Raw genomic sequence first — 13,921 nt, 5'->3', positions numbered from 1 at the left:
CACAGAATCTATTTAAAACCAAAGAAAACAAAAAAGTCTTGTGTTTACTTAATAGTTATTGAAAAGAATTACTACTAATTTCTAGAATTTAAAAAGGTTAAAAATTTGAAAGTGTTGCCTAACTATACTTAGCATACAGTAGGTTTATGAAAATATCCATGCATTTGCAGCAACTAAAAAACATCTTAAAGAAAACATAAGCAAGTATTAGTAGACATATGAAACTAATGCAAAGCCAACTGTAATTAGTTCCTGTAAGGAAAGTTAACAATTGCCAAGAATGGAAGGTGATTAGAGTTGCATCTACTTTGTCTACATTCAAGCATGATACTAGATAAAATTAAATAAAAACTGTTACTCTATGGTTAACTAACAGTATAAAATCTAAGACCATTCATATGGCTGAAAACCACCCATCTCTAGCCACCATCAATGCAAAGGGCAAAAAAATTAGAAAGAGAAAAAACTTCTATATGCAACCTGTTCTGATCTATTAATGTAAAGAAGAATTTCTGGCTAAAGGAGTTTAATAAAGCCAGCCGGTCAAGAAGCATGCCATGTATACCAACTGGTGACAGGGAAACATTCTGAGAGCTATACTGTCCAATATGGTAGCCTAGCGACATTCTATTAAAACCTTACAAGGTGGCTAGTCCAAATCAAGACGTGCTAATAATAAGTATAAACACACACATTGGATTTTGAAGACTTGGTGAAAAACAATAATGTAAAATATTAATTTTATGTTAATTAGAAGTTAAAATGATATTTTGGATATGAGTGATATCAAATATATCAATAAAATTACTTTCATCTGTTTCTCTTTTAACTGTTTCTTTTATTCTTTTAATATGGCTACTAGAAAATTTATTTATTTAATTTATTTGAGATGTGGTCTTGCTTTGTCACCCAGAGCTGGAATGTAGTGATGTGATCATAGCTTACTGAAGCCTGGAACTTGTGGGCTCAAGTGATCCCTCTGCCTCAGCCTCTCAAGTAGCTGGGAGTATAGGCACAAGCCTGCACCAAATGACAATTTTAAATTACATACACGGGGCCGGGCGCAGTGGCTCAAGCCTGTAACCCCAGCACTTTGGGAGGCCGAGACGGGCGGATCACGAGGTCAGGAGATCGAGACCATCCTGGCTAACACAGTGAAACCCCGTCTCTACTAAAAAAAAAATACAAAAAAGAAGCTGGGCGAGGTGGTGGGTGCCTGTAGTCCCAGCTACTCGGGAGGCTGAGGCAGGAGAATGGCGTAAAACCCAGGAGGCGGAGCTTGCGGTGAGCTGAGATCCGGCCACTGCACTCCAGCATGGGCGACAGAGCGAGACTCCGTCTCAAAAAAAAAAAAAAATTACATACACGGGTTATATTTTATTTCTATTGGATGACACTGCTCTGGAGAACCAGTGCCCTTCCTTTCACAATGTTAAATTTGTCCTTCTCCTTCATTATAAACAAAAACTTAGTATCATTTCCTAGCTAGGAGAAATAACAGTACACCATAAGATAAAGGTTCTTGTTCCACTTCTGCTATTACTCAGTAAAGACACCTTGGGTAAATGAGATAGCCTTTCTTAGCCTCAGTTTACTCATGTCTAAAGTCTTCATTTCTAAGATCCCTTGGGACAATGACATTATCAGATTCAAAACAGAATAAGGCTCTTTGTTCTACAGTAGTGTACAGACACATTTGTTCTTAGGTCAGGGATTCCTAACCTAGAGCTCACAGAAACTGTATGCACGTATACATCCACTTTTAAGTTCACACTTTTCGTATTTCTCAAAGACTGTATCTTTAAAAATACAAGAGTAAGAGCTACCTTAGCCAGTAATAAAACTGGTATACTTAAAAAAAATCAGAGATTGTTACTTTATCATTGTACTTGTTTGGCATGGCTAAGATGTGTTACTGGTCACTAATGGTGAGATTTCACTTCCCTAACCTGTTCTAGAAGGCCTTCAACAGATCCCACTTCTTGTTCCACTCTAGTAGCCACACTTCTAAAAATCATCTGTGCAACATATATAATACACAAGCTGTAGAATGCTGGCTGTTAAAAATGGGGTCCATTTTCAAATACAACATTTTTCTAAACCATGCACAAAAGAACAGCCCTACAGGGACACTCTTCCATACTGTATACATGCCGTTGCCAATACATTTGAATACTGGCAGACGTTAGTGGCTAAAGATAAACATTAGATAAAACACAGGTCTTCACTGAGCAGACTTGAAATAACAGAGTAATGAAGTACATTACAAATCAGCATCCCAGTATATTTTAAAAAACAAACCAACAATAAAGGATGTCATGCCACCAGTCAAAAGGTACTTTGCCTAAACTGGCATTCTTTAACATGCATGTTGTAGTGTTAAGTACTTAATTTCATACAGCCACAGTTATTAATACTTTGCTAAGGGCTACCAGCTGCTAAAAACTGCTGTTATCTCATACTGAGAATGCTAGTTCTATACCTTTGCTCTCAGGCTGTGAGGAAGGGGTGCTAGTCCAAAAGGCCATGGGATTAGATTTAAAAAGGCTAAAATTAAATCCTAGAAAATAAAGAATATTTCATTTTTTAACATTTTGGGAAACAAAATGAATATGCTTTTAAAACATAAAAAGCCAGAATCCCTCAATTTAGACCACCAATCTGATTGTCTTATATATTCATTTACCCCTGTAGTTTCATTCTTTGCTCATTTAATAAATGAGCAAGACTAACATACAACATATAAAATGAGAACATCTCAGTATCATGTTTTTTTTTTTTTGAGACAAAGTCTCACTCTGTCACCCAGCCAGGCTGGAGTGCAGTGGCATGATTTCAGCTCACTGCTACCTCCATCTCCTGTGCTCAAGTGATCCTCCTGCCTCAGCCTCCTGAGTAGCTGCTAATTATAGGCACGCACCACCATGCCCGGCTAATTTTTGTATTTTCAGTAGAAACAGGGTTTCACCATGTTGGCCAGACTGGTCTCGAACTCCTGAGCTTAAGTGAGCTGCCAACTTCAACCTCCCAAAGTGCTAGGATTCTAGGCGTGAGCCACTGTGCCTGGCCTCAATATCATGTTTTCTGAGTGACAAACTGAACAAATGAAAATGAAAACTTTAAAAAAAGACTCATGTTAACGCGCATGATTTAAGCATGAGTCCGTACACTGTACTGAGTTCTTTTGCTCTGCCCTGGCATGATAGAAGTATCTCCCAGTTACTGAAATGTCTTAAACTAAGTTCTGTTGCTCTTTGAAACCTCACCGTGAACTTATTAAGAGAGAAAAATATATTGCTCAAATATTTTGGGGGTGTTCACAAAGCATCGTTTATATCCCAACATTAGTATCCTACAAAGTGCATCAAGCTAAACATTAAAAGAAAAATTGTGCTTAACTTTAACAACAAAGTACTTACCCTTTTCTGGTGTTTTAAATGTGTAATTGATTGAAGATTCTTCCGTTGGAAAGGAAGCAAAGAGATTTTTGACTTTGCTATCTGAAGACTGTTCGATATCAGAGTTTTTTGACAGTTCACATTTGTTAGGTTCCACTTTGCTTTCAGATCCACTCTGGGCTACTGAACTAGTTTCGCTATTGTTACTTTTCAAAGGTGCATTAAAACTAAATCCAAACAAAGACCCAGTGGCTGAACTGTTGCCAAATGCAAATGGTTTTGATTTTTCACTACTAAAAATGCTTTTAACAGACTCTGAACCAAATACAAACTTTGGAGGAGAAACCACTGCTTTTGTTGTTGTTTCAGATGTGCTAGACACTTCAACTTCTGAAGTTGCATCTGCTACATCATCACCCTGAATAACATCTGTCCTCTCTCTTGTGGTCTCTTCTAATACAGCTACAGCAATTTTGCCACATGGTGACTCTCTGGGAGTGCCTGACCGAGAAACATGAGGTGTTATCAAAGAATCTTTTCCTGGGCTGTTTTGCTTCATCAAAAATTTTCTTAAATGAGTCTGCAACATCCTGTAGTTTAAAACGAACAGCTAAATGCTCTACTTTTCTTTCTCCATCTGCAAAATCACATGCAGTCCACACCCATACTCTTTCTGTCCCTTTCATATTTTGCAAAGTCATGTCTGGAGTTATTCTGTGATTGGCACAAAGTTTTAATACTTGGTCCCTTCTCATCACTATACGAACTTGCTTATTATCATAATTCTGTAAAATCTTTATATCACCAATGCCCCTTTCTTTCCACTGACCAACATCTTTATCGTATCTGTAGAGTTTCGCCCTGTGACTAAAAACAACTTGTTCATTTTCCTCACCACTGGATACTTCAACTAGATCAGGTAAAGGAACAACAGGTTCAAAGTACTGTCCATCTCTCTCTTCTTCTTGAGTAACATCAGATTCTTCATCAGTGCCAACTGATGTCCCACTCTGATTCAACTTGGCAGGAGACTTAGATGGACTCAAAGCAGATTTAAAACTGAAGTTAAATCCTGTTGTTGACTCACCAAAGCGGAAAAGATTTTTTCTCACAGGGCTACTTGCCACTGGAGAAGCATGTACTGAGCTACTACTAACACTATCATCCAAAGCATCTTCCCTTAAATCATAGTTATCCCATTCTAATGTGGGCCCAGTGTTTTCGGGATTGGGTTTTATTGTTGTGTCTGAGGCACTGGCAGAACCTGTACCTGAATTCTTATTCTCTTCTTCAGTGACTTTTGCTTGATCATTTGTCAAAAATGTCTTGAAATCTTTCAGTCCACTCTTCATTTCTTCAGCTCTCTGTATTAACTTGGCAGCTCTGCCAGTATCTACAAGTTTATGGGGAGTTTGAAGTGGTATGTCTAACAGGAGCCGCTGGCATTCCTCAAACTTCTGCTTGAATTCTTCAGCCAGCTCCGGTGTTTTAAATTTTGCTGCCAACTGCTCTAGTTTGGCATCACCATCAGAGAAATCACTGGCTAACCACATCCATGCTCTGTCTGATCCAGAGAGAGGCTTCAGATTCATCGTAGTCGTTATCCAGTGATTAGCACACACTTTTAGTACTTGTTCTCTTCGCATCAGCATTCTTAGTTTGCCATTGACCTCATTTTGAGAATTTTAAGTTCCCCAAGCCCCTTTCTTTCCACTGACTTATCTCAGCATCAAACCTAAACAGTTTTACCCGCTGTGAATACAGAACTTTTTCATCTTCTTCTCCTGTTACAAGTTCTACTTTTTCAGGCATTTGAACTACTGGTTCAAAATGGATGTCATCGCTGTCCTCAGTCTTATAGGCATCATCATCTTTCTCAAAGTCACCAGAAGTGTTTGCTTTATCGGCCATTTTACCACATTGTGATGAGAATAATTTTTCTCCAGCACCTGAAAATCCCTTGAAATTGGGGTCTTTTTTGCCAAATTGAAATCCTTCTCCTGAGGTTGATTTTGCAAGATCTGCAAATGTAAAAGTGCTACTTGTTTGACCAAAAATCACACCACCACCATTCTTCTGGCTACTAATATCCTGAGTCTGGAAGCCAGAATCATTTTCAAGAGGCTTTTCACTTTTCTTTTCTTGATTCCCTGGTTCCGAAATGCCAAATTTAAATCCATCAGCAGACACAGGGATGGAAAATCCTTCTTTGGTTGACTTAAATTCTGTATTAGAAGAACCCTGAAACATAAATGAAGGTGAATTTTCTTGATCCACATGCCCAAATTTGAATCCTTGCTCTGTATTGCCAAACTTAAAAGCTTTTTCTGAGAAATTACTTTTAAATCCTGTTCCCACCTGACTTCCAGAAGAGTCATGCAACTTAATTTCTGAGCCCAATGTGAAAGCTGAAGGAGCTTCTGCATTAGGTTTATGAGTTGGTTTAGAGGCATCACAAGCTACACATGTTAAAGAAGAACTCTCATTTTGTACAAAGCAAACACTACAATCCCACTGTCCTTTCTTGATGAACATTCCTTCAAATCCACTCTTTGGAGCCTTGCTTACCTCCGAAGAGGCAGGTGTTGAAATTGCAGTTGTCTGATTTTGTTTACTTGGATACTGACAAGCAATACATTTGGTAGCACTGGCTTCATTTCTTACTAAGCACATACTGCAATCCCACTGTCCTTCCTTCTTAGTGAACATTCCCTCAAATCCACTCTTTGGAGCTTTGCTTGTCTCTGAAGAGGCAGGTGTTGAAATTGCAGTAGTAGTCTGATTTTGTTTACCTGGATTCTGACAAGCAATACATTTGGTAGCACTGGCTTCATTTCTTAGTAAGCACACACTGCAGTCCCACTGTCCTTCCTTCTTAGTGAACATTCCCTCAAATCCGCTCTTTGGAGCCTTGCTTGTCTCTGAAGAGGCAGGTGTTGAAATTGCAGTAGTAGTTTGATTTTGTTTACCTGGATTCTGACAAGCAATACATTTGGTGGCACTGGCTTCATTTCTTAGTAAGCACACACTGCAGTCCCACTGTCCTTCCTTCTTAGTGAACATTCCCTCAAATCCGCTCTTTGGAGCCTTGCTTGTCTCTGAAGAGGCAGGTGTTGAAATTGCAGAAGCAGTTTGATTTTGTTTACCTGGATTCTGACAAGCAATACATTTGGTGGCACTGGCTTCATTTCTTACTAAGCACACACTGCAGTCCCACTGTCCTTCCTTCTTAGTGAACATTCCCTCAAATCCGCTCTTTGGAGCCTTGCTTGTCTCTGAAGTACCAAACTTAAAAGAGGCAGGAGCTGGAAGAGAAGTAGATGGACTTGGTTTATCTGGATTCTGACAAGCAACACATCTTGTAGCACTGGCTTCATTTCGCACTAAGCATGAACTGCAATCCCACTGTCCTTCCTTCTTAGCAAACATGTCCTCAAATCCACTTTTTGGAGTTTTACTTGTCTCTGAAGTACCAAACTTAAAAGAGGCAGGTGTTGGAATAGCAGTAGCAGGTAGACTCTGTTTTCTCGGATTCAGACAAGCAGCACATTTTGTAGAGCTCCCCTCATTTTGTACCAAACATACACTGCACTCCCACTGTCCTTCCTTTGTAGAAAAAACAGATCTGAAGTCACTGTTAACAGGTTTAGGAAGATCTCCCTGGCCAAATGTAAATGAAGCTTGATGAACAAATGAAGATCCACTTTTGTTAGCAGATTTTGTATTCTGACACGCAATGCACCTAGATACAGTAGGTTCATTTCTTACTAAACAAATACTACAATCCCAGTGACCTTCTTTCTTTGGAGTCATCAGTGCAAATCGATCTTGAACATTCTCTGGGCCAGTTTTAGGAGTAAAAACAGTTTCAGATAATGGTGGGCCAACGAGTTCTTTATTGCTTGGGTTTAGATTTTGGCATGATACACATTTCTTAGCAGTTGCAGCATTCTTTAATGAGCAGCTGTTACAATGCCACCAAGACCCTTCTTTCTTTCCAACTTGAAATTCAAAATTCATGTTTCCAGCATCAGATTTGCAAATATCCTTGTTATCATGACTTGTGGGTTCTTTTACAATTCTGATAGCCTGATTTGATGCTGTGGCTACATTTGTTCCTGGGGCTTTTAAAATGCTCTGGGCTTCTTCAAACTTGCACTTAAAAAGTGCTGCTTCCTCAGGAGTTTTGAACCTAATAGCAAGTTGTTCTGGTTTTGGCGACTCATCTGCATAATCAAGGGCATGCCATACAAAAGATCTGTCTGATCCAGCATTTGGTGTCAATTTCGTATCTGGACTGATGTAATGATTTGCACAGATTTTCAACACTTGCTCTCGTCTCATTAGAAGGCGAATTTTACCAGATGTTTTATGCCTCAGTATTTTTACATTGCCAATCCCACGTTCCTTCCATTCTTTGGATTCTACATCAAAACGGAACAATTTCGCACGGTTGCAAAAGAATTCTTCTTCATCTTCCTCACCAGTTTTTACTTCAATCTTATCAGGAAGAGGTACTACAGGCTCAAAGTGAGGACCATCATCATCATCATCCCCATGGGCACTTCCTCCATCTGTCTCATGATTCTTGTTTGCTGTCTCTAAAGTGGGTGTTCCAAATACTGATTTTCCTGGACCATGGAAAGTAAACATATCATCACTTCGCCGAAAACCAGAATTCTTTTGCTGAGTTGACCCTATGTTTTCTGTAAATGAAATTCCAGACACATTTTTGCTTCCAAAATTGAATGTATTTCGAGGCCCAATGGTTTGACCACTAGGAATTGGTTTGGGTCCACTATAGCCATCTCCTTGCAAGGGTTTATCTGAAGTCAGGAGACCTAAAAGGCTTTCACTGTTACTGTAAGCTGCAGGAGGGGGCTGTGTCACAACCTGCGGTGAGGAAAACGTGAAGTCACCATCATTTGATTTGAAATTTGAGTTGAATTTAAAAGGAGGTGGCTGTGTTGTGTGTGCTGGTGTTGGCAAAGATGGCCTTATTCCTTCACCTGGCATGGGCTGAACAAAATTAGTTTTCCCAAATTCTATAGTCTTAGATTCTGCAGATCTTGAAGCATGAGCTGCAATTGGAGGTTTTGTGAAATATCCTGGTTCTGGCAAAGGTGGATTTGTGCTTGTCTGCTGAACATTGTAATTAAAGTAATCATCACCCCTGGGCGATAGAATTCCTGTTGCAGGAGACTCAAAACGCAATGCAGGAGGACCATACATCTCCTGAGAGAACATACAAGCAGATGAGCTTTGCACTGGTGGTGTGTGCATCTGTTGCGGATAGGCATAAATATGCTGTTGGGGTGGAAGTCTATTCATGCCATAGACTGGGCCCTAAAAGACAGAAAGTTAAAACATTTTGTAAATTGTCTACAAAACTACAGATAACTAAATGCAAACCAATTCTCACAAACTTCAAACATGAATATTAAGTGAAGAAGATATCATTAGGGGATGTAGTACACATCATTAACCCGTTTATGCCAGAGGCTGCAAATTTTCTATGTGAAAAATCAGACCTTGGCAATGACCTTGAGCAGTAAGATATAAATAACTCCCATAAGCTTCGTGTTCCAATAATGGAACACCAGGCATAAATAGATTAAGAGAAAACCACATAACTACAAAGATACTTGCATATATACTTGGCATATAATGAAAATTAATTACAGCATCTTAAAATCTACAACTAAAGTCATAAAATAAATACCATCTTCATTCCTAAACAATTTATCAAATGATGTTAATAATGATGATGATGATGATGATGATGATAACATTTATTGAGCATTTATTAATGTGCCAGCTGGGCACTATTCTAAGCACTTTACATTATTATCTCATTTTAATATCCTCAAAAACCCTATGAATTAAGGTATTATTATTATCCTCATTTTACATACGAGGCAACTGATGCATTGAGAGGTTAAGAAACTTGCCTGTGGTCAAAATAAGCAGAAGAGCAAGGGTCTAAACGCGCCCCAACACTCTGTCCTCAAAGCTATCACATTCAACTACCACTGTAATATTGAGTCTTCAATCAATTTTTATATATATAGCTGTATCAGGCCTGAAAGTACTTACCACACAGTGGGTCAGGGAGGGCACTGTAGTTCTATTTCTGTTAAAACAGAATGATGAAGGATCCACCACTACCACTCCCATTTTTAAAATATTCTAAATATTCACACTTATTGTAACACAAAAGGTGACTAAGAAGTATAATTTCTATATCTGCAGATAAATTTAAATTATCTACATCTTAAGGGACATAAAAGTTTTAATACTGAACTGCTTTCTTGAATTTCTTTGAAGGAACCCTAAACAATTTAAAAAGGAAATAATTATAAATGTATAAATTATTCCTTTGTTACCTTTGTGGGAGTAACATTAGCTGCTGGTCTGAGAAGATACTGGGAATTATATGCTGGTGACTGACTATAATATACTGAAGGGCCAGTAGTTGCAACTAAAAAAAAAAAAGAAAATAAAGAAAACACTGTTAAAGTCTATACTACAGTTAAGACTATCTAGGCAAGAGCTATAAATACAAAAACAATAGAAATTAAAGAAAGACTTAACTGCATAAATTTTAAATTTCTGTACATCAAAATACACCAATCAAGGAGATTATCAAATGACAAACTAGAAAAAAACTGCTAAATATGACATGAAGAATAAGAGAATAGCATCGCATGATCAACAACAACAACTACCTCACAAGCATTAAAAAAGGAATAAAGAAGAAAGTAGCTGGTGCCTTTTCTAAGAAAGATCAGTATGATGTGGAATTATGGACATTCAGTCACAGAAAGGACGTAAGGAACCAAGATGCCATCTGATGGTCAATGCATTTGAAGTGGGTCTAGAAAATCTGCAGAAAGACTAGGTTGTATTTTGTAAACTAAAGCTATTACTGAGAATGTTCAGCTCAAAAATCACCTGACAAATTCATGGAAAGGATCTCACAAATAACACAAAATGTGTTCCTTGGCTTAAAACAAAACGCACATCAACACTCACGCTGATGTAAACTATCTGCTCCACCTGTTCTGTGTTTTACCAGGAAGCCAAACGACTAGAAGGCAAAACTACCAACAGTCATTTGCTTGAACTGTTTTATGATAGTTTTACCAGAAAACAACCAAACGACCTTTTATGCCTGTACATGGAAGAAGAAACAAATTGTGCCAAGAGGTTCCAAACAATTGCCTCTGGAAAGCACTGAAAAATCAAGACCTAGAAAAGGCTAGCCAGAAGCCCAAATTTGATTTTGGAAACCTAATAGAGGTGAGGATAGCTATTTGGAAATTACTATAGGGAGGAAGCAGGCACAGAACACAGAACAACCTGACAGAAAATGGCCCAAGAATCTTAAAGTCTTACAAGATGTCTGTCTGCATGAAAGCAAAAAGAAAAAATAAAAAAATAAAATTTTAAATTAAAAAAAAAATCTTAAAGTCTGAAATTTAAGTAGGGACTTTAATTGACTACTGACTCTAAACTGTGGGGAAAAAAACTAAAGAACTCTAATAAATCTACTAAAAGTAATCTAATTTTTGAAAGCACCACATGAATAGATAATTTAGGAAAGAAATATAAAAGCCTCAAGGGCCGTGTTTTTGAAGTGAGCCTTGAAAATCTGCAAAATGACAAGGCTGCATTGTGCAAACTCAAGCTATTATGAAAATGTTCAGGTCAAAAAACTTACCTGACAAATTCATGCAAAGGATCTCACAAGGAACACAAATGTGTTCGTTTGCTTAAAAAAAAATCACATTAACACTCATGGTGATACACAAACTCTTCTCCATCTGTTTTGTGAGTTTTACCAAAGAAACCAAACAACTGGAAGGTACCCACGTTGAAGATGGCAAAACTGCCAACAGCCATTTGCACGAACTGTTGAGCATGGCTAGTATTAAAAAAACTTAAAAATTGGTATCACTTTTGTTCCTACATATTGGCAAAGAATTTTATAAACTAGTAAGTCAGCATTAGCAAAAGTGCAAAGATGGCACTATCAGATACTAGTGGTAAGAACATAAACTGAATATTTCGAATACCCTACAAAACTAGGACAGTGTCCTAGAATTTGTAATGGCATAAACCAGAAACAACATAAATGAAGGAACACAATTTACAGTACTTCCATATGATGGGATACCACGAACTCATTAATATTTAAAAACATTTACGTTTAAAAATGCTCAGAACTAAAGTAACATTTAAAAAACAGGGTAGCTCATCCACACACAACATACTAACACGGTAACAATCTCATAAAAAAAATACTATATGAGGGCGGGCGGGGCTTCAGCCTGTATCCCAGCACTTTGGGAGCGGAGAGGGCGGATCACTAGAGTTCAGGAGATCGTTGACCATCCTGGCTAACCCGAGTGAAACCCCGGTCTTCTACTAAAAAAATACAAAAAACTAGCTGGGCGTCCGTGGCGGGCGCCTGTAGTCCCAGTACTCGGTGAGGCTGAGGGCAGCGCGAGAATGGCGTGAACCCAGGAAGGGCAGAGCTTGCAGTGAGCTGAGTCCAGGCCACCTGCAACTCTAGCCTGGGAACGACAGAAGCGAGACTCTGTCTCCAAAAAAAAAAAAAAAAAAAAAATTACTGTATAGTATAGAGAAAGAACCAGAAGGAAATGCTCTCAAATATAAGAAATGTTAATAAGGTGGTTAGTTTTTAGTTTTCTTCAACCTGTTCAGTACTTCTGAGTATCTCCTACGAGCTTATTAATCTTTAATTTTAATCATCTTATTTTAAAAAAATAAGGACCATCTTGATATGTTTATTATTAAGGAAAAAAAATCTATGAACACAGGAACAGAAATCAGGAGATCTTGGCTCTCCCCCTTTCAGTGCCACAAAGCTGTTCTGTGAACCTGTAAATAATCCATTTGGAGTCTCCATTTTTCTCAATTGTAAAATGAGGATGTGCTGTTTCTATACATTTCATAGGGTCATTGCAAGAATAAAATGAGACAATGAGAATGTTGTATTTATATGCTTGTAAAAGAACAGAAGACCTTTTATACCTGTACACAGTAGAAATGGAAATCATGACCCAAAAGGCACCAAATAACTGACTGTACACAGCACTAAAAAAGCCCCAGAAAAGGTCAGCCCGTTTGTTTATCCTCTTACAAGGACCTATATGATGCGTAAGGTTTTTAAGTAAATAAGGTTTGAGTGTTAGACATTTCATATACTTATCTATGACTTATGACATTTAATAAGCTTCACTTCACTAAGATTTTCTGTTATTTTGCTTGTGTTGAGAAGATACCATCACAAAAGGCTAGTGGGGCTGCCTTAACTACATGAACCATCACACAAATGTGCTCATCTAAACTAGATTTTATTCTAAATCTTTCCTGGGCTAAAAAGAGAGAAAAAAAAATGTGCACTACTACCATTTCAGGAATCTGTCTTACATAAAAGGAACATTTTTTGTTTTTTTCTGGCTGCCTGGGAGAAATGTCTTATACTGGCCAAGTGCTTTGGAGTTACACCACTGGAGTCTGAATCTTGGTTCTATCAATAACTAGCTGTATAATAATGAGTAAGTTACCTAACCTTTCTTTATCCATTTCCTTATTTATAAAAAAGGGATTAATAATGGTACCAGCCATTCTAAGTTACTGTAATTAAATAAAATTACGTTCACAAAGCACTTTTGCACATAGCCAACCCACAGTAAACACTATTAGTAACCTTAGTTCATTAACTGTTTACTGTATACTCTAATAAATGTCTGATATACACCCACGCCCATCTGCACATACACAAATGCTCATAGTAATTATGTGAGGCAAGTATTATCTCCACATTTCAAACAGATTAACTTACACAGCTATTACAGTGACAGAGCACAACTTAAAAACCCAGTATGATTCAGGTCCAAAGTCCTTTTCTTTCTTTATGTAACCGTAATATTTCAAATTAAGTAAGATTTCCTATATAATGTCCTGCCGCTCATCATTATCATCAAAATAATTCCCCAGAGGTGTAGGTTCTTAATTAAGCATTTCTTAGTGCATAACTCTATTCATTAACATTTTTCAATTTAAGGAATAATCTCATCTCAGACAGCTTATCTGAGGTGTGGATTAAGGGTTCTTTAAGCCTTTATATACACGTGATCACATACAGCTCATCTTTTCTGCTTGGGGTTATAAAAATCTCAGTAACACTAAATACAGCTTTTGAAGTAACATATAAACAGACACTGACATGTATATTAACAAACATATATAAACAAGGTGATTTCACAAGTTATCTACTTAAAGAGGGAAGTAAAGTAGTTTTACTAAAATATGCGATTATCCACTTGCCAGCTCACCTGTTAGTGGAGCCCCATGAAATGTCTGTGACCCCTGATACCCATCAGGCACTGAGTCTGGTCCATAACTCTCTGTGGGCCAACGATGAGGTGATGCTGAGTTACTGCTATTTAGTTTCAACTCCTGCATTTCTTTCTATTGGAAGAAAAAAAAAA

At 37.8% G+C, this 13,921-nt stretch overlaps 1 protein-coding gene across 1 annotated transcript in view; it reads right to left on the bottom strand.

Annotated features, from left to right (window-relative positions):
- LOC108536784 (E3 SUMO-protein ligase RanBP2-like) overlaps positions 1–13,921 on the bottom strand; it is a 75,250-nt gene that overhangs the window by 14,335 nt on the left and 46,994 nt on the right. The window contains 5 exon segments of the mRNA XM_017883814.1: positions 3,420–3,937; positions 3,939–5,078; positions 5,080–8,744; positions 9,785–9,879; positions 13,766–13,901. Of these exon segments, the coding sequence (XP_017739303.1) occupies positions 3,420–3,937; positions 3,939–5,078; positions 5,080–8,744; positions 9,785–9,879; positions 13,766–13,901 (5,554 nt within the window).

The sequence above is a fragment of the Rhinopithecus bieti genome, unplaced genomic scaffold, assembly GCF_001698545.2.
Source record: "Rhinopithecus bieti isolate Rb0 unplaced genomic scaffold, ASM169854v2 scaffold_13742, whole genome shotgun sequence".
Lineage (NCBI taxonomy): Eukaryota > Metazoa > Chordata > Mammalia > Primates > Cercopithecidae > Rhinopithecus > Rhinopithecus bieti.
Note: the sequence above shows the minus strand (reverse complement) of the source record. Positions and strands in the feature narration are given on the sequence as shown.